At 42.4% G+C, this 21,969-nt stretch overlaps 1 protein-coding gene across 1 annotated transcript in view; it reads left to right on the plus strand.

Moving 5' to 3' along the window:
* The window catches only part of LOC122534731, a 122,990-nt gene that overhangs the window by 10,190 nt on the left and 90,831 nt on the right, over window positions 1–21,969 (plus strand). The window contains exon 2 of the mRNA XM_043665657.1: window positions 12,816–13,330. Coding sequence (XP_043521592.1) covers window positions 13,093–13,330 — 238 coding nt within the window. The 5' untranslated portion in view covers window positions 12,816–13,092. The remainder of the gene's footprint in view (window positions 1–12,815; window positions 13,331–21,969) is intronic.

The raw sequence follows: 21,969 nt of genomic DNA on the forward strand, positions 1-21,969 counted from the left end.
CCCCCATTACTTGTTGGATATTATTATGCGAAGAATGGCCGACGGTGTAGAATGGACGAGCTTTGCGAGATCGGGGTTTCCGAAGCTCTCTCGGTAAACTCAGGGCTTTCCTTTCGACGAGCCTTCAGCATTGTGTCGACTAGCACGTGGAGGTTAGCCTGCGCATGTAAATACCATGATTGATGGGCTAGAAACAGCTCTCGAGTCTCCTCCTCCGTCCTCTCTCGCTCTTCCGCTGCTCTGTGTTGCTTCTCTCTGCCCTTCATTCACGTCGTACTTCGACCTATTTGGTACGAGGAGCGAAATTTACAAGGAACACACAATGGAACCTGATTTTCCGCGCCCACACTTCCCTCTTTGGTCACTTAACACATTTGCTCCGGCTATTGTTTGACTGTTCGGGCGCCACGTGCCGGCATCGCGCGTGTCTTTCGTTCTCTTTGAGCTCGAGGCTTGGTTGTCGATGAAGATCAGGCGAAATCTCTCCACCGAGTCCATTAAACTCGATTACGTTCGATGGGAGTGTTCCTTACCTTGTGATTCATGGTTATCTCGATCAAGGGATGGATCCCATCTCCCTTTAGAATTCTTTTGAAATTCACCACGTTATCGAATTGTTTCGTTGGCCGATGCTCCATTTGATACGTTCCTTCAGCGATGTATCCATCAAAATATTTCACGCTCCGGAATCCATATTCAGAAGACATTTATTTCCGCTGAGAAACGATCGTTAAACGAAAGGAACATATACTCGGAGTGATATATACTGAGAGAATTTCGGCGCATTATACAGATACTTGAATAAATTATTTGAGCAGATTTTAGCGTCGCAGTGGAACGTTCCCGCCCGGTCCGGTATCGATTATACCAAATAGCATAAATCTATCAAATTCCTTTGAACATTAAAGCAGTTCATCGACGTTATCCTCGTCCCGTATATAATTTTCAAGTCATTTGATTCCAACCGATAGTTAACAGAATGCGAGATTTTTCGTCTGTGTGTCAGTATTCCTAAACGTTACCATTCCATTAAGATTTCATTCTATCCAGCAAGTAGGATTTTTGTATCTTTCTATTGACTCGACGAAATCAAATTGTTCGCGAACCACGGAGAAAATTTGAAAGACAAGCACCGAGGCAAATTGCAAACGACCGCAAATCGTTATGCCGGCTGCGTCGAATTAGAGTGAACCAAAGTCAAACCGAATCAAGCCGAGTCAAACGGATACACAAGTTGTACACAGGCTGTCCATGATATTCGTGTACAAATATTATCGCATAAAAGGTTCGTCCATTCTTAAGTATCAGTGCAGTCTGTAGATTGCTGAGCTTAAACTAACCCGATATTACAGTACGTATAATTAAACGGTCGTCTTTAATGACCACTAACTTAATGTTACTTAACAGGCAATTTAGCTAACGGACCTAACAGGAGACGCACCAGGAGAGATCTGTTATCGGGTACAGAGTTTAGCGGTTTCCTTGATCCCAGCGTGGATGTCTCTGACGCGTATATCTTCACCTGTACAGGATGGTACATTCGTATCTGTCGCAACCTTTGGCCCTGGAATATGATCACAAGCTAGATTGTGATCACAAGCTGTCCTCCGGGAACATCTTTGCCCCTTCGTTCGTTCCTTCTTTTTCTCCTTGTTTTTCAACACACTGCAAACAACTTATTAAAGTTCGTTCGACAAAAAGAATTGAATATCTTTATTCCTCGGTTGCATGCTGCTGCTATAAATCACCAGCCACTTTTATACTCTTGCACGCTTTGTAATGACTCTACATAAAACGTCGGGGAAGACGATAAAGCCCAACTGGAATCTCTATTGCTTCCTCAGAATTGATCGATCGGTGTTGCGAGGGGGAACGAGTTTCATCCAGCGAGTCTTTCTGTAGCTGGGGCGTTAGTTTCGCTCCCGCGGCTGTCGTTTTTCTGCTACGTGTATCGTTTCTCGAATTTCGGCTGTTATGTCCGGAATATTGAACAGGTTATCAAAAGTGTGAAAAGCATGTGCGGGTGAAGTAACCGTGAAGTATCGAACGCTGTAGCTCCGCGGAGTTCCGCAAGGCTTGAATATTCCACGGTGGATGAAATTTTTCCTGAACTGCACGCGCGCGATTTCTTACACTCTTTTGCGAAATAATTTTAGTAGAACGATGATAAATGAACGTGGTATTTAAGAATTAGAGGCTATACAAATTTCGTTAATACCGCGGCAGTTTGCTAGAAAGGAGCGCTTAATAACTTTATGGGGAAGCAAATTTTTTTCAGGGCTTATTGGGGATTTTGCCGTCCAGCACGTGCACATTATAAATTACGGCCGAATCATGTTTATTTTATCGTCTGGCACGATTAATTATTTCCCAGCGATTAATTATTCTCAACATTTCTCGGCAATTAATTATCATTAGACATTCACGTCTGCCGCTGGAATGGCTGTAATATTATTGACCGCCGCTGCAACTTGCAGCCACTATCTTTCCTATCTCATGTATTGTGAAAAACAAATTGTACATTTATCTCAGTTGTAATTTACCCGTCAATCGGTCCGTTATTATTAAATAAAATTAAAGAACAATTTTTGAAAATAGAAATGATGATGCAGCTAATTCGCAGTTCGAAACTTTTATCCGACACAATTTCGGGAATATCCGCAATAAAATAAAAAAGATTTTATCAATTGAGATTGGAAGTGTCGATTTTGCTTGATACTTCGATCGATTGATTTTCCAAGAGATTCGTATTCGCTCGACGCTTGTCTCTGGTACCTATGAAAACGAAAGTGCCATACGAAAGGTAATATCGGTAGAATGGTACAGCATTAATCGGTGAAATTTCTGCGAAGCTCGTGCAGCAATGTATTAACAATTTAACGACCCGACACCTGCGATAGCTATTATAACACAATTATATACAACGTTTCACGCGGAGGCTTGTACGCGTATTGCTCGTGCAGCAGACTGTATCCGTACGCTAGAATGCAAAGTGAATTGCTTGAGCTCATAGGTCCTGACATAAATTCTCTCATTATTCCCTTTCTTGCCAAAGTTTATTGAATCCCAGTTTGTAGAATAGATTTTAATGTAGCATAATATAAAGTAGTATTTCGTCGGAAATTACGATGCGAATTAGTTGTGAATGTGGAATTTGTATTCATATAATTACATTCGTATAATTAAATATTGAATTTAGATATTCTATGTAGAATTGTCTCTTCTTTAGGCATTCTATTTTACAAAAAGGTATTGTGTAATTACAGTTTAAGTATAATGACATTTCCCGGAAAGAAGAAATTGAATAATAAAATACTCCAAAATATTCAATACTTTTTGTAAATCGTGCGTAAAACGATATCATTATAAAACGAATAAATGAAAAAATCTTAAGGTATCTACTTTCATATTACGTAGTTTCACATAGACATTGGATAATTAAATTTTTGTTGGAAATATCATACTGGTGTAGAAAAATTAGATAAAACCAAAATGAGAAGAAAATTAAATTAAATTTGTTGAACAACCGAACATTACGACTTGTAATTTGACGCTTCTATCCCCAAGTGCTTCACCAGATCTTGAAATTACTTACTTTTGGTATATTTTAATTAAACATGAAATAATATACAGCCGCACTGGTACATACAGATACTTCATAATCATTGTACAACAGTTAGTAAGTCGATGTAAATTTACAATAGTCTGCTGTATAATTTTTGCGCATTTTCTACAACTTTAATTACTCAGAACAAAAGTTCCTGCTATAGAAACAAGAAAACCTTGTTAAATGTTGTTCAACTTTCTAATTATCAATAATTATTTCAACGTTAATATATCTTATATTTGACGTTTCAGACTTTGTTCAACACTTGAAAACTCATTTGTCAATTGCAATGAAATTATTCTTGTAACATATTCCATACAGTAATTCATTATTATTAACGAATGTATGAAACATTTATTTCATATTTCGCGGCGGTACTCGCGGCCGCTAGATCGATACTACCGCACCCCATCGGCGGCGCGTGGAATTAGAATCGAACTCTTCGATTTCGGCCATTACACTTCCCGCCAAGTGGAGAGTTACAAGTGACGTCGCGCTCTGCAATTTTTGTGCAATTGTTCAGGTCATTAGTGCAGTTAACAACGCCAGGTGTTATTAATAACGCGCAGTTTGACTCCAGCTACGAAAATAACTGAACATTTGAAGATTTCAAGTCTGTATATTGGTATACTTTCAATACGTGTGCAATCACGGCGAGCTCGTAGCCGTACGAACGCTTGTGACAGAACGTTACGAAGAATCCTTAGTGATAAGTCACATCCGAGTGAGTCGTGACTCGTTTTTCACTTTACAATCATCAGTTAACAACATCGTGTTACGCCGTGTACATATTGACGACACTCGAGATCGACATTGAAAGTCTATTTGAACGTGTTGAATGTACGAAGTGTAAATCGCGACAAGCCACGGACGCCATCTTTAATTTTCTCGACGAATAAGATCTGATCAATCGTAAATGCACGTAATCGTAAAATCTGATTGTGAGAGGAGATACCGTGGCATGATTTCGAATTATCCCGAAGAAAACCCGTCGGGAAACGATCGTGCATGTTCGGCTTGTACCCTTGCAGCGTACCCGAGAGAATCGCCGGCACGTTTACGTGGTGGCGCGCGCGTTACGAAGGGCAGTCCGCTTCCGACCGCCGTCGAGTACGAACGCGTTCGCACGTCTCCCGAGCAACTCGGGGTCCCTGCTACAACTGTGCGTTACACTCTCGTGAAAGTTTAGTGTCCGAATGTGCTGCCGGCAACCACCACCCAGTCTGCAGTTGTCAGCGTCATTTATACGCCGTTCAACATTCAATATTCGTGACGGATAGTGATCGAATGCTGCAACTTGCTCGGCGTGCACGGTGCACAATTTGGATTTCGCCGACTTGTCTCGTGCAAAGGTACGTAATTGGCCATTAATTGGATATCTTGGAATTAAATAAAAAGAAAGTTTGGTTTTTAATTGGTAGACACAACTGATAATGGAGATAATTTTATTCTATTTGACGTTAGTTTGTCGATATTTAAAAAATTATTGGAATTATCGTTGCGATAAAACTAAAGCAGTAATATTCCACAGTGGCTTGTAGAATGTCGCGTTCGAATGCGTGGATAATACGTACAGTTATATTGTGGAATATATTTTTATGTTTCAAACGTGTATTGGAGTATATTGTACAGGCAGAAGAGTTGTAAATTTCATAATAATAAAAAAACGAGTTTGTTAAATTAATTTGAAGATCAGAGTAGACAAAAAGTGATACCATAATTTCTCGAATTTGGTAAAAATCAATTGTTAAACTCTTCTCCATTTTCGCTTGGAAATTTTTACAATATGCACGCCCGAACGTGAGAGAGTTGATTTGATTGAATCATTAATTTGATAATGGCGGAACTGAAAATTCGTTTCTCCCTTTGTACGTGGTTGGACAAAAAACGCTATGCATACGAAAAATACAGTAACGAGTAATACTTTTATCTCTGTAGCGAGGGATTATGAATATATTACTCTGATATTTTCTGTATCATATGTGTCTGTATAGCGTTTTCTCTACAATCCGGCTGCTCTATATAGATCATTCCTGAAATAAGGAAATGAATTACCACCATTGTAAATTTTAATTAAAAGTAAGCCAACGGAAGATAAATTAATTAAAATTGCTAAACACCAACTAGTTCATAGAAGAGATTTCCTCTCATTCTGTACGACTGCGTGAACCTTTAGTTGTTAACTTTTAAAATTTGTTGACTTTTAAAATTTTTACAACATCAATAAATTCTGTAATTCTTGGAACTGAGTTAACAACAGTCGCGTTTAATACACTCGTCGCGAGCTCTCGGTCTAAGAAATACAAATCCCAAGTTTTGTTTACGTGCTCTAGGGTCTCTAGAATATTGAAAAATTACATTCGTGTAATTCTGCCAATATATTGAATAGGAATAGATTTTCCTTTGCTTTTACGGAATGATCTCTCGTTATACCGAATATTTTCGTAATTAATGAATCTTGGGAATCTTTTGCATAAGACCAATCGTTCATGGAATTTGACTGACACTTAATTAGCTTCTGATTAATGAGACTTACAGAATGATCAAATTGATGAAGCCTAATTAATATATCTTCCGACATACATTCTTGTTCGATCTTGTACAGTTGTACATATTTACTTTTTCAATTAAACAACGGGAAGAGAAATCTAGGAACAGAAATGATTACGTTTCAAAATTGCCAATTATCAAATTGTTTTAAATAAAGTTCGGTCGTGAATAGAGGGAACAGAGAATTGAGAATAATTGCGATTCGATCGGACGTAACACGTAACTTTGAAATTTTGAAAGTAATGTTAGAAATTGTAATTCGTGGTCGGTAAACTTTATCACTGTCTAGATGATTCACAGAGCAGAGAAACAAACAACACGATATTGCCGTGTGCGTTTACGAGCCCAGGCGTACCACATGTTCCTCGCAAATTATTTTATTTCCGAGAAATGAGATACGTTGTTACTGTTTACCGTGATCATAGACAGAGTAAACGATAGCGTTGGAATAATTCATAACACATTAGTACAGTAATCTTACGCGAAAATTCAACAACCATATTTATCTCGGTGCTTGCAAAACCTGAAAAATTACGTTTGTTGGAAAATTTACGTTCCATGCAAGGAACATAAAAACAAACGTAATTGCACGTGATTAATATCGAGATATTTTAAACGAACGTTAGTAATTTTTTAGTTAAATTTTATTTAGTTGAACGATAACGACTTCTCTTTGAAATCTTTACGAGCAAAAAGGAAATTGTTAAATTTCTCTAATTCTTGCAATTACTTTCTTTAATTGGCGCACATTTTTACTCGCGTTTCAACATTTCAGGTAAAATTTACAAACGTCAATGCGCGGTACTTTGTAGCTGTAATTTTTGTTTTGTAATGCTAATGAACATTTTTTGTTGCCGCAAGTTGCAAAAACATGCCAAAAACATTGAAACTTGGCGGAAGAAAGCTTTTGAAAACTGGGTCGCGTTAAAACCTCTTTTGGTATTTCACCGAATCGTCAGGACAAAGCTATTTCCACTATGTTATTCGCTATAGCTTTCCTTAAAAAGTTAAAAAAAAGATCCAGAGGATGAAAATTTCACTCCAAATAAAACCTCGTACGTCCTGACATCTCTTTTACGGATGTTTCAAAAAAAATTGTTGTTTACGCGGATGTATTTAAATACCGATGAATATGTACCGAGAATCGAGAAGTCGTAGCTGTTCCGTTCTATATTAGAAATTTTCGGTCGTTTCCTTTAATTCGTCTAATTAAGGAGCACCGGCGTCGAAAGACTTAAATCGAACGATCCTAAATAAACTTGGCAGGGAGATCGGCGTTTCAGCACGGAAATGAGTACGGGCGAATAAAAGGGGGAGCGAGCCGGGCGCCCGTTAATTTATTTAAGCTGGAATCTGAAAGAAAAAGAGAAACAAGAAGGAGAATACTCGGCGCTATTTCGAAATTGTTTTATAGATTCCCCTTCGCGAAGCTCAACGCGATCCAGACGAGGAGACGCGCGCCCGTCTCTCTTGGGAAATTACGAATTACATGTTTTTCAATTAAATATACCGAAACCCGTCCACTGGGAAATGCAGAGCCGACCGGCCGGGGGGGGGGGGCATGACGAAAAAGAAATCAACCGCGAGATTCGCCCGCTGCTCGTTGATCGCGAATTTTAAAGAAAACGTTAACAGATCGGTTTAACCCGATATTCCGAAACGGAGAGGCAATTTATGCTTGATGGCGTGTTTTAAATTTCATTTTCGTGCCATTCCATTTATTTTGGGATCGGTAATGGTTAGCAATAACACATACATTTTCTGAAAATTGTATATACGTGCTTTCGGAAGAGTTCTTTTTTTTTTTTTTTTAATTATTTTGAGTACTTATTCGGTATACACGGTTTTTTTTTTTTATATAATAGAGAGGTGTGATTGCTCGATTACGTAGTCAAGTTATTTTTGTATCCCGCAGAAAGATTGATTTCGCAAAGCGAATTACGCTCTTTCTAATAGATTATCTTTAATGATAAAACGATACAAATGATTTCACGACGAGCATTGCTCCATGATTGATCACCGACTCTTATTGAATTTGTCCAAGAATAAATTGCCATTCCATTACTCACGAGAGTTGTAAGTTGCGGTTCTAGCAAAACCGGATAGAATCTTGTACGGCGTGTCCAAATTGTTCCCGGAGAAATAACAAGAAATATTTCCCCGCATTAATCCAACGTGGGCAGGAACGATTTTGCAATGGAAAGCAATACCGTCGTTAAAAGAAATACAATATCCGTGTGGCGTTGTGCGTCGATCTTTACGTTGGGATTAAAGTTTTTCGCGTGTCGACGAAATTGAGCGCGTGCTTTATGAAATTCAACTAACGAGAAGGAAAATCATACCGGCGAGAGCAAAATGAAACATTCGTAGAATATATATTTTTCAGTTCGTTTCTCCAGTCTTCGTATTGGAATTTTTCCAATAACGTGTTTGCCCTCCGCGAATCAACATTCTTCCTTTTTCCTCTCTCCCACCCGATCTGCGCATGTAAAAATGAATTCCAATTACAAGATAATTTCCCCATCCGGCAGTTTATACGAGCCGATCGGAGCGGTTCTCGATGCTTTTGGTTTAATTAATTGAAAAAAAAAAAAAGAAAGAAATAGAAAAACGAGCGTCACAGCGTTCGAAGTTGGTATTGCTGCCTCGGTTCAGAAAAGGATGCTCGAAAGATTTCTGTTCTTGTTAGGAAACAGTTTCGAGTGGTTGCTCGAGTCTCTGTTCTTAGGCTCGCGCTTGCACGTTTCACGTGGGCCATTTTATTCCCTTCATTTTCCCTTCTTTCTTTTCTTTCCGAACCCCTTCTTCTCTTTCGCCGCCGTTTCCTTTTTCTTCCTCCCTCTTTTTGCAGACCGTTTCTTAAGTAGCAGGTAATTAAAAGTTCGAACCAACCACGATTCACGTCTGAAAGGATCAGCACCAAGCTCGCTCTCGCCTTTTCTCCTTTCGTTCACCTTTCCGCGCGTCACGCGCGGCCTCTCGACTTTCTTGCTTTCTGCGCCCTTTGTTTCCCTTTTTTTTCGATCAATTCTTCTTCTGTTTCGTTTCCTTTCTTCTTTTTCTTGTCTCTTGTTGAAAAAAAGTTGGCCGCATTCGCGACAAGTTCGACGATTCTCGATGAGAAAAGTTAAAAAATTCCAACGGCGGTTTCCGAGCGACGAACGGTTGTTCTAACGTTCTTTGATGTTCTCTCGCCTTCTTCGGATGCTCTTCACCGAGACACCGGAAAAACTGTCGCTCGCTTTTAAACGGGAACTTCACCCCTCGCCAGTCGCCGATGAATTTCGACTGAGAAAGATGAAAGCACCGTGAAATGTGACGAGGGTTTAATTACTTCTTTTAACAGTGTTTCCTATCTTGTTTTCTCATTTCTCTTCTATCGCTAGTTGAAACGTATTCATATACAGCGTGCTCATCGGATAATGAGAAATCTCACTGTACGTATTCTTCTTGAGAACGATATCGTAAATCGACTGTCGTAAAGAAAGTACATGTACATACATCGTCTCTTTTTCCCCTCTCAAGAATAAAACAAAGAGTGAATTTCAAAGCAGGATATCCGGATATTGGATCTAATAGAGGGAGCTTCGAAAATTCGTAGGAGATCGTTTCGAAGAGGGTTGAAAGACACGGCATTCTTCGGCGGAATATGACGATAGCTGGGGACCGTTAATGGTTTTCTAGTTGTGTGAGACGGGGGAGGGAACCATTAAAACGTTTTCCCCGCATTCGAAGAAATTAATACCAATTGTCGTTATCGCGCGGTTTGAAAGAGGTGCCTACCAGTTAGGTGGTAATCGCGGTATGTGGACGTGAAGGGGGACACCATTATCGCCGCCGCATTTCCCACCGTGTGGGCGGTTCGCTCTGGCCTCGGAGGAAACGCGAATCTTCTCTTTTTTTTCTTCTTCTTCTTTTCGTACTGCTTCACGTTCTCGCGTGCAAGTATGGAATAATCGAATAATAGAGAGAAAGAGAGAGAGAGAGAGAGAGAGAGAAAGTAATACGAGCAATAGGATTCCTATATCGCAGTCTGCGATATCCATCCGAGCTAATAGGATTTTTATTGGTGCTTTACGATACCGTTTACGAGAGTCCCACGAAAAAAGAGACAATAATAGTAACGGGATATTTTTATATTTTCATTGGCTGCTAGACCGAATTAATTAATTATTTGCCAGAGGAATAATGGTCCACGATACTCGCCGAGTCTATCTCTAGCTTTTGTCTGTTTGTCGCGTTATATTCTACGCGATAATATTCCATAAAACTCGGCGCTGTCGTCGAAAAATTACTTGTACAACCGACCGTAAATTTTCATTTTTATATCGAGATAAAAATATTAAACGTTCCGACTAGAGAACGAGAGCACAGGCGTGACGGCACCTTTTACCGTGAGTCTCCTCTTTGCTTCACGGCACAGTAATTTTTACGTGTTTTACGCTATCCCCCGATCGATAAAATCGCTACCTTCTGCCTCTAGGTCTTTAATATCTGGACTGCCCTCATGTCTCTCTGTGTGTCGGTGTGCTTCGAAGAAATAAAGAATCTTTCATTGTCAATCTCTCTCCATCTCTCTTTTTCGTTTCGTTTCGTTTCGCTTCGTTCCGTTCACGGTGACCCAGTTAAAGGAATAAAATTGTCCTGTAAAAAGAGCTCATTAAAATACTTTTCGATAGATCGACGCTGCCTCTTGCTAATGAAGCTTCCGCCAAACCCTTGAAAGGTTCGGCGAAATTATAAACAGAGAAAAAAGAAAAAAAGGAGAGAAAGTGGGTTAACGCGATCGAAAAGTTGGAGATCGGCAGCGGCGACGGTTGGCAAAGGGGAACGGGGCAATTTGCCGAGGCGTAACTTTCGAAAATCCGTGGATTTCAATGAGTACTGGGTGGCGCGCGCGCACCAGCTGCTTAGAGCGGTGTAAACTTCTCGGCGGAAATTCGCGCGACGACGACAGGAAGTCGCCGGAGCTGTATTTACGAAGACGGAAATATTCTCGCGGAAGTAAATTCCCCGTTTACGACGTCGCCCGGTATGCCGTTTCGAAAAAGCTTTATTCCCGCGTCGCGCGAACCCCCCCCCCCCCCCCCCCCGGGTCACAACGGTCACGGGCTCCGGTCTCATTGTATCGTGAGATTATGCCAAGTGCACAAAAATACGAGTCGTCCGGTGTCGAGTTTAAAGGTTTAAAGTCGAAGCTCGTCATCATCGACGCTGTTTCAAACGCGGTGGTAGTTTACGATGCGATTTCTGTTTGCGTATATCTGTGAAAGGAAGTTTGATCAATTTGATGGTACACACGATCACCGCCACGTGTGTACTTCTGCGAGATGTATCTTCGTTGATGTGAAAGATCTTGAAAAGCAAGACAGAAGATCGAGGAAATTTATAATCAATAATTTCACCGCGAAATCACCCGGTATTAGACTCGATTATCTCTGGAGATCAGTGTAGCGGTGTTAATTTATTTCGCAAATGTTCCATTTTAACATCAAAAATCACCATAATCTCTCGTTCGGAGCAACGAAGGGAATGAAACCACGGGCAGAGTAAATTCTGATTTCGCTCGTAACGAAAATAGTGGGACGGGGGATTTAAATTGGATCCGATTTCCTCGAAAATGTAAGAATCGTAAGAGCGTGATCCGGCAAGCGGTGCGCGTGTGTTATTCGCGAAGTGGTTGGACCGCGCGGAGCGATCGTTAGCGCTGCCGACCGTTTAAAACAAATTCACGCGGTTGTTCTCTTCCCCCCCCCCCCCCCCCCCATCCGGACCCCTTTTTCATCTGGTCGGAGCGTTGTCAGTCTGATCTGTTTCGCAGTCAACGAATTCCGTACGCGTTCGTGTTGGAACATCCGCTGTCCCGACACCAGCACCGATAAAACTAGCTCAGTGACGTTTCTGATCCGGTAAACAACCGGCCGCGCCGTTCTTTGTTCAGCCGAATGCCAGTTCGGAAAACGATGGACGACCGTGTCCTCCCATCAGTGGCCTGTAGCATCGATCAATTTCACGTTGCACTTCGTTTTCTCGAAGGGCGATTGGTCGAAATGAAAGTGAAGAGCTACCGGACGTTGGGAAATGACAAAGTTCGATATTTCTCTCGCGCGGACTCTCCGTTTCGTTGTCGCTGTTCTTATATTTTTCATGTCGAGACAAATTCGAACGAGTCGAGAATGATCTGCGGATATTGTTTCGTACGAAATTACTCGACGTCGGGCGACAACAAAGCAGTCGACGGGTCGGAACTTTCAATTCGTAAACGTTTCTTAATCAATTATTTGTCCGTGGCTGGAACTTTCGTTTCAACGTGGGAATCAGCACGGTGCGCCGACCGCGAGAATTCTCATTGCGAATTAAACGGCTGTGGCACGGCGACGGTCACGAGAATTCCCAAGACGGGCGCGATAAAGTCAAACTCGATGCTACCACGATAACTCGCTTATCGTGGTTGGATTATTCGGTTTCGTCGAACGAGGACGACAGTGTCGTTAGTCGAGCGACAAATTGCCATAGGCTTGACAGCATCCTACTAGCCTGGACTCGTTATGAAAATCGAGAGCGATCGGTCAACGAGACACTGTTTCTCACGTCATAACGTATCGTACGTAACGCAGGTTTGTTATATTACAAAAATTTTTGATTTTGTTGTTCCCAGGACTATTGATCGGAGCAATGGAACGTCTTTCCCGGAGCGCTGTTTTGCATCCAAGGACTCGCGATGATGGATACGTGAAACTTTAAGTGTGAAAAGTGATCGAGAGAAACAGTGATATCATCGAACTCGTGGACAAATCCGTATATAAGAATGTGTCGAAGTTCGCGGAAAATCTCCAGCCGAAAAGAACGGAGAGGATCGTTGAAATCGGCGAGGTGATCGCGTAGAACTCGTAGAATGTCTTCCTGAAGAGAACGAGCAATCACAATAGACGAAGATGTGCTGCTCGGGTGGCCCTGGTGGCATCAGACTAACCAGGTGTGGCGTGATTTGCGGAATCGCGGCGCTCGCTGCTCTCAGTACCGCGCTTTTGGGCCCTGCTTGGCTTCACACCGAGGAAAAATTGAATCCATCCTATCTGCCGCGTAATTTCGCCAATCTCGTGAGCGTGCAGTTCAAATTGGGCCTGTTCAGGGTCTGTCCGAAAATCGTGAAGCCTGCCAACTTTACAGCCCGTGAGTAATTTCTCTCTTCTATGTTCTTTCCTTATTCTTTCTTGTTTGGAATTAAACACAACTGTAATTATATTTTTTAAAACGCGATGGAAGAAAGACTTTAGATTTCATAATTTTCATATTTTAACATTATACTTTTGTACAAGTAGATGAAAAAATAGAAAGTGGGAGAGAAATTCGATCCATTCTCCCTTGGAGATTTTCACTTCGTCCCGTTGTTCTTTCAAGGAACAACGGGTCAGATAAGCCGGAAGAGGGAAACTGTTAGGATCACAGGATTACAAGACTATCTGTATTCATTAAACTCTTATCTTCTCTACTTAGGCCTTGCTAATTAAATAGTCCGTCAGAATTAATACGCGACACTGTCTTTGTCCTCCCTTCAACTTCTCTATCTTTCTCGCGAACAGTTCCTCAGACTCGCGAACAGTTCTCCCTCTATTTTCTCGCGAAAACTTTACGCAAAGCAGAAAACCTCTATTCAAAAACTTCGACATCCCCAATAAGCCTCGTTCTTTTGCAAAATTCTTTCTCAGTTTCTCGATGAAATTGTCGCGTTCGTTTAAAGAAGCGAGGTCTTCGCAGAGCTGCCGTCGTGACGTTTTCAACGTTTCGACAAATTTCCTCTCTTCCCTTCCGGGAGAAGAAGGGAAAGAACCGAAACGTCTTCTCGCGCGTCTCCGCGAGGAATCTTAGGCGGATGATCTCGATTTTAGGTAAATCATCCAAGAACGATTTCCCTGGAAAGTCGTGGAACGTTACAGATGTCTATCAGACATTTTCACAAAGTCAATATCCAGCCGAGAGAGTTAATCCCGGCCGAGATACCCCGGTTGATCTTGCAGTTGAACAGCAGAATTTCATCCGAAAACTTTCCCCGTAAGTTCAACACGGACAAATATAGAAAACATCGCTGGAAAGTTCTCGCCCGCGTTCCTCCCCCCGCGTTTCTGCGAGAGAAAGAGAGAGAGAGAGAGAATATGTGTGTGTGCCCACTCGTGGCAACTCCAACAGAAGGGGAACACCTTTATCTAGAGACTTCGGGAATTTTCTGTCAGCTTTGCGCGCTCTTCCTATCCCGCAAGAAAAGTGGTAGCTAGAGGGAGAGGGGAGAAGGAGAGAGATCCCGGAGATTGCCACCGCCTTTGAACTTTTCTCGACGAACGCGCCCGCGCTGTCTCTCGTCTCCGCGAGACGAAATCTCGCAGGACAGGGGGGGGGGCGAGAGTGGGTGAATCGCCGCGTTTGCGACGGGCGAGCGTAAGGATTTTCAGGAACGGCGTGGAGCGAACGTAAAAACAAATGACAGTGGCTGTAAAGCGGGGTCGAGGAAAGCTCGAGAGAAAGGGGCACGGTTACAAGGGTGGTTGCAACCACCCGGACGATGACAATTTCTTTTTATTCCCCTTGCTGTCTCGTCTCGCTCGCTCGACCAGAAGCTTTCCACTTTTGTTTCCTTTCTCGGCTCTCCTTTCTCCTCCGTTCCCCTTTTTCTTACTTTCCTTCCCATGGTTCAAGACCTCTCTTTTCTTTTTTTTTTTTTTTTTTTTTTTTTTTTTGTTTTTTCCTTCCTTCCGGCAGCTCTGTGCACGTCGCGCCTGTATTTTTCCTTGGACGTCGACGTGAGTTTATCGCGCGATTCTTTTTTTCTTTTCTTTTTTTTTTTCTTTTTTTGTAGTCTGGCAACCGTCTAGCGAATAATAACAGTTGCTCGATTTTTTCCGAAACGTTAAAAGCTCCGTTTCAGTCGAAAGAACCACGTTCGTCGCGTACGCGATGATCGCAGTAACTAGGAGGTTAATCTATCAACTCGGCGACCAGAGTTTCGCATTTCGCTCTCTCACGTTATTTCCTCGACCACGGTGTTCAGAACTGAGATCCAGTTTCGACGAATGGAAGGAAAACAGAGCGGGTCAGTTGGCGAAAGTTGCGAGTGAGACGTTGTCCGACGCTCTCCATCGTTTCCTTCTGTATTCCCTTGGGATCCGCGCCTTGTCCCGTTCCCCATTGTTTTCTTTCGCTTTTCTTCTTCTCTTTCTCCTCCTTCCCCCCTGCCCCGACGCTCTCTATGGTCCAACATACCAGCACGAATGGAATCCACGAAGCGTCCGGTAAGACAAATCCACCTACCGGGAAATCAGACTCGGGTACAAAATTAAATACAGCTTTCGGGAATGTTTAAGAAACAATACGAAACAAACACGATCGCTTTCCTTCTTCGATCGCAAAACGACATGTCTCCGGTGAAACTTCCCCTTCCCAGTCTGTTGGAGACTCGACTATTTTCCAAATTTCAGGAAAGATAGCTTACGGCGACGCGTCGCAAGACTGGCAGGCAAGACGTTTCCCGACAAGTTCGTGCTCGTGGCCGATAATCGTTCGTTTTCTTCCCCGTTTTTTTTTTCTTTCCCCTCCCTTCCCACCGTACAGTTTCACACGATAAATTTCCCTTACGCGATCAGACCCGTTGGAGCGGCGAAGATAAATCTGACGTAGCGCCAAGGGGATTCCAGTCCGGCTCGTTAAAAATGGAAATTACCGGCATTTTAAAAAGCTGATCTCGCAGAGCGCGCGCGATCTCCGACCGGAGGAGAGAGAGAGAGAAAAGGAAACGAGTCGGTAGAATTTCGTCTGGGTAGCGAATCTCGGTCTTCCGCGAGATCCACCACCCGTTGCTAACGAGTCCTTATTATCCTCGTCATCGCGTCGGTCGGGTTTTCGTTTCGATCCGGCCGACCAATCACCGCGCGAATCTCTGGCAGGGAGGAGTAGTACACCGGTGAAAATTCAGGACGAGCTCGGTAATCCATTTCCAATGGTTCGTCGTCGTCGTCGTCTAATGACTGACATTAAATAAAATACTGGAGATCGTTCGGAAATAGCGACGAGCCGGAGCAACGTTGCCAGACATTGCCACTCTTCTGTCTGGCCATGCCCGCGCCGTTACTACTGATCGCTTGTCGTGGAAACTGGGACAACGCGATAGCGGGAAAACACGCGCTAGCGATCTGATTTAACGTTTCGCGGATTGGTAATCACGTAATTTAATGTATATATTCAGTGGATAAATATTGATACACGCTTGTACATTGTCTGGAAAATCACCGCGGTCTTTTTAAGCGAGAGATTTCAACGCGTCGCGTATTATTCATTATTATGTCTGTAGAAACGTGTGTGACGTTTCTTTCTTTGTTTTTTTTTTTTCTTTTTTTTTTTTCTTCTAAATCGAACGTAGCGACAGGGTTGCACAGTGCTGTTCGTATTAACGATCAGCATTATGTGTTAACTGTAACGTTAAGCCCAATTCCGTGTCGCGTATCGATCTGAATCGGGCACAAGGGCGTACTGATTGGCAGATCTGCAAATGATTAAATCACGCTAATTGACCGATTACCGCAATTTCGTGTCAACTAACGTGATGCCAGTCTTTAAATTAATCGAATTACGTCACGAACAAGTAACCAAGTTGCATATCAATGCGCGAATCGAGCGCAGGAACCCGCACGCGGGTTATACATCCCGGGAAATTTGCAGTTTCGCTGCTCGGACGTCAGGTGCAACGTACATTCGCTTTTCTTCAGCTTTCCGCACCTCCCCTGTCGAACACGCCTATTTCCCGAAGATGTATTCAGATATTCAGTTCGTCGAACTTTTATCGGTACTCGAACGCTCGACAAAATTCACTTCTATTACTTCGTACGACGAAGAAACGGAGGAGAAAAAGTCTCGTTTAATTTGTCAGCCAAGCACGATCGCGCGTGCGGCTTGGAAAATCTGGAGATGGAGAAAGGGGTCGAGTTATTTTTCCATGTGGACGATTAACGATTAGTTGCGGAAAGATTGCAAAAGTGATTCTTTCTCTCGGCGGTTGTTTGTTTCACAGTCGAACCGTGAACGACTCGCAATTTCATTTTTCAGGAAAGCCGGGGTGGGGGCAGGCAAAAAAACGTTTGACAAACGATGTCGCGATATTATAAAGCAATTGATGAATGGCTCGATAGCCAAAGGACGGCGACAAAGTGGCTCGTGTGTTTCTTTTACCCTTCGTACTCCCCCAGAATCTTTTGTCTTTTTCTTTCAATTTTCGCCGGTTTCTCTCGTTCTTCTATCGGCTGGCTGGCTCCCTTTTGCCATACAGACCCGATAAGTCGCCTTCTCAATGGAGACAAATCGTTGACGTTCCGCAATTTCACCGCAACGGTGACTAATTGCCGAGAATGTAACCAGTTCTATCGATGTTTTATAAACGTAGACGTAAGAAGCTACAGTCGGCCGTGGATTTCTAATTTGTCGTTAATGGTTCTACGAAATTTCTGTTCCCTTTGGGAATTGCACGCGAGAGCGACTTGCAGTTACTCGTAGCTGAAACTTTCGACGAAATATTAATTAGGTTGTTAATTACGCGGAGATGGGGTTAAAAGGATTCGGTCGTTAAAGATTCACTTTGAGAGATTTAATTTCTTCGATCGTGGACTCCCGGGATAGGAGGTGTTTGCTCTTTGATATTCCTTGATGAAATTCCTATAATTTTCTTAATGAAATCCCTATAATTTTTAAACTGTTGTACCAGGACTCTGTTTGAACTGAAACTGAAAGTGGCCCTGTGTTTTATTCACGAAGATCTGCAACGGCCAAGTAGCTCGAGAGATGGTCTTCATTTATTTATTAAACCTGTTCGTTTGCGAGCAAACGGAGGAAATGAGCTGGCGTGTTTCATTCGGTAGATCGATATTCACGCATAGGCAAAAAGGCATACGCACAATTAACCATTTTCTTGAGAGAAAATTACGCAGATATTTGTTCAGGAATATATAGTTGCACCGACTTCTCTCAATTCCGTTTCATCGTTGTGCGTTCTAAAGGGATTTTAAAGAGTCTTCTCGTTTGTTCCATAAAAAATATTTGCTCGGAAGCTATTTCAAACTCTCCTCTCTTTGCCAAAGAGAGGAGAAGAAGAAGAAGAAGAAGAAGAAGAAGAAGAAGACTTGTTGGAAGGGTTACTTAACAGTCTCCGGGGCTCAATTTAAATCGTCTAATGACTTTTCTCTCTCCTCTGTTGCACGGCCACGTGCACGCGTTTCCAGCGACGCGCAAAAAGGAAATTCGACGAGTATAAATCGCGACTGTCTTGCCGCGTCGCGTCGTCGCGTGCACCCTCGCCGCAATAATGAGATTATTTGTAATTCCAGCGCCAACTGATCAAATCTTCCTAATTTCCTGGATCCACTCGTTTAAAATTCCGTTCGCGGAATGCTGTCCGCTTTCTCTAGGGGGGAGGAACGGCGAAACGACTCTTCCTGAACGTGGTAGAACTGTTGCGGAAGAAAGCTTTCGTTTGCCAAGTAAAGAAAGAGACGGAAAGAGAAAGAGGGCGAGAGGAAGAGGGAGCTTAAGGGGTAGAAAATTGAAAATAAACGGGCAAAAATAAACGTGACTAACGCGGAGTCGTATTAACTTCTAACGAGTGCTCTGAATACTCTAAATTAAATCGTTGAGCTGTTGAAAATTCGCAGAAATTTCGGATAACATTTTATCTTAACTCCCGACGATTCCCGTCTCTCGCGGGCAAAGGTCCGACCGCAAAGATAATTTCGCAAGTTTTCGTTTTCCTTTAGCAGGAAATTCGCGAAGCAATATTATGACACGATTTTATCTCTCTCTCTCTCTCTCTCTCTCTTTCTGTTTGATGAACAAAATATTCCATTGGTGATTTTTTCTTTTCTTTTTTTAACTGCAGAACCTACGCGGAATTTATTAATGAATGCAAATTTATTTGAATTAGTTGCGACGCTGTGATAATACATGCAATACCCGCAGGCGTATTGCCATAACGATATTTGTGAATTTTCATTACTTCGCGTATGGTAATAATCGGTATTAATTGTTGCAAAATTGGAATATTATGTAATGAATTTGACCGATATGTTACTGTTATTATGTTCGTTAAATTAGTTTGCAGTAATACGTTTCATGTATTCTCTTACTCTAGGACTTAATTAAAAGTCCTTTCATTATTGGGAAGCAATTAGCGGACGTTTGATTAAAGATTACGCTGCCATCGTGAATCTGAACTCTGAAAACGTGAATCGTTAGGTCACTTCGAGGATAATAATTCACGATTCCCGATGTTCGTCGATTTTTATGTTGTTAATACAATTTGCCGTAATTAACACTTGATTGGAGCAAAATGTATTGATTGATTGAGCCGGTCGAAATTCGCCAAGCAGAATAACAGTTTAATAATTTGATCGTCTATCATCGTTGGTTCGTGATTAAATATGATTACGTTGAAACATCATATTTCGCCGCAAATTTCAGTGGAAATTTTGCAGCACGTTGAAATTCAAAAGAGCATTTAGAAAAGAAAATCGCTTCGAAATATTCGACCGAGTATTTTAAGTAGCAAATGGAATAAAAAGAAAAAAAAAAAAAGAAAGAAAGAAAGGAAAGAAAATTCGTCAGCAGTCACTCGCTCCGAAGCCCAAAATATGATCGCGTATTTACCAAAGTATGAACCGAGGTGTTGTCTCCCCGGAATGCAAAAGACGTTGGTCTTTTGTCTAATAAGTACCGTCGGACAGTAAATTACGAGGGAAATAATCTGGAAATTTTTCACTCTGCGGGAGAGAGAAAGAGAATCGACGACGGTTTCCAACGTCGTCCCGCGGAATATTAACGAGCGTTTGTTCTCGTCTCTCGTCACGACGATAATTCGATATGAAAATTTTTTTTAACGAATTTCATCACCGCGCGAAAGCTTACGCGGTAAAGGAGAAATCGCGGCAACGTTGGAACGAGGGAACGAGCGATGAAGTTTTACCGAGTTTCTCCCTTTGTAATCTGGCAAAAGAACAATGGCAACTTAAACAAAGTTTTCTTGTTGCACGCAAAATTAAACCGGTCTACAGATGCTAAACTTCCTGGAAAGTCCTCAGCTTTGCCAGCTTACAATTTTGTTTCTCCGGCAAGCTTTTTCCCAATGAAACGATACCCTCGTGAACTTTTGCTTAAATCGAGGAAACAGTCTCTCTTCCGTCCTCTTATCTCCCACGCTCTCTCTCTCGCTCTCTTTCTCTCTTCTCCTTTCGCCTTTAGGTTTTTATTTCGTTTTTCCGTTTCGTTGTTTCTCGTTATCTCGATCTCTCCGTTTCGTTCGGCGGCCTCTCTGTCGCGAAATCCTCTTTCTCACCCTCGGCCTTCCACCAAAGCAATTTAATCAAAGTCTATCCCCGTCCTGTTTCGTCCGTCTCCTATCGGTCTCACCAGCCGCGTGCGGCTTTTCTTTTATTTGCACTCGAGCTTGCGGCGAAACCCCGCCCGCGCTGGTAGCTAGACTCCTCTGGACAAACGGAAATTTGAATAATCCTGCCGGTAAACCTCGTTAAATGCCACCCAATGAAATTTGATGTTGATCGCGGCCGCCGCGAGCGCAGTCTGCCGCCACGCAATTACGTGATTGCAATTGTCCGGATTATTTAATTACATCGGCAACGTGCTACGTCCTCGGGAGGAAAACTGCAGGGTACCGAATCGGCCGAAGAATTCCCCTAGAAACGTCGAGATTCGGCGCTTATATTTGATTCATCGGTGAATGGCGACGACTACGTAAACTTTGATTCACAGTGGCCGATATCAAACGATTGCGGGCACTCCAGAAATATTTTTTGAAATGTTGTATCTTTCAGCTGCGCGTGATTTCGCGAAACGGCGAGGTTTCGTCGAATATACAACGACAGCATCGAGAGAGTAGTATCGCGGAATGAAATTTCGAGCGACTAGTGCGTCTCAAATGTGAAAAAAAAAAAAAAAAATAAAATGCGACTCTCTTTTCCCCTATTTTACGTAAAATGTCGAATGAAACTGTGCATGCACAATTTCGTCGAGGCTCTGGGCTCGCACGCGTGTGCGCATTCACGCTCTGCTGCGACGCGGATACACGTTGAAAATTTGACTTTCTGATCTTTGCTGCTTTTCAATTTTTTAGCCGTCGCGTCGCTGTGAATTCCTCGCCACGACGTGTAAAACGAGACGCGCCATTTTGTATGCCAATGAATTTCAAGCGTAAAAGGATCCACTGTCGGCGAACCGTTTCGCTCTTTAATTTCTCCTCGACTTTTTACTTCTCCTCCCGAATCCTGCGGAATTCAAATATAGTCCGCAGGGGAAATGAACGCGGGCCAGGTTCGAAATTGTCACCCGACGAATCGGAAACGTCGTTAATTAAAGCAAGAGTGGTAGATACAATTTACGAAATTGCACCCGCCCGGGCATTGATCGTGTTTTTCATTTATAGGATTACGCTCTCTACCGGGATAAATTAAAGCAATTTTCTGGTCGCAATACAACTAAAAGCTTCCCGTTATCTCTTTCTTAAAAGCTTTCTTCGATTTCATTAAATATCGTTGCCGAGTGGGCGCTCGCGACTTTTCCATGGCGTTGGCTTTCCATGGGACGCTTCGTTATCGGCGCTATCCCCCGTTGACAAAACACCATTATCCGATCCGTTTACGGATGTTGTCACTGAGAAACGCCTTTCGTACAATTAAATCACATTTCCAACTTGCTGTTACTACTTTGCACACCGATGGGTAGTCGGATTGCTGTAACGGAGCAATCTCGCGGAAAATTGGCGAAATTTA

Source organism: Frieseomelitta varia, unplaced genomic scaffold, assembly GCF_011392965.1.
Source record: "Frieseomelitta varia isolate USP_RPSP 00005682 unplaced genomic scaffold, Fvar_1.2 scaffold_634, whole genome shotgun sequence".
Classification (NCBI taxonomy): Eukaryota; Metazoa; Arthropoda; class Insecta; order Hymenoptera; family Apidae; genus Frieseomelitta; species Frieseomelitta varia.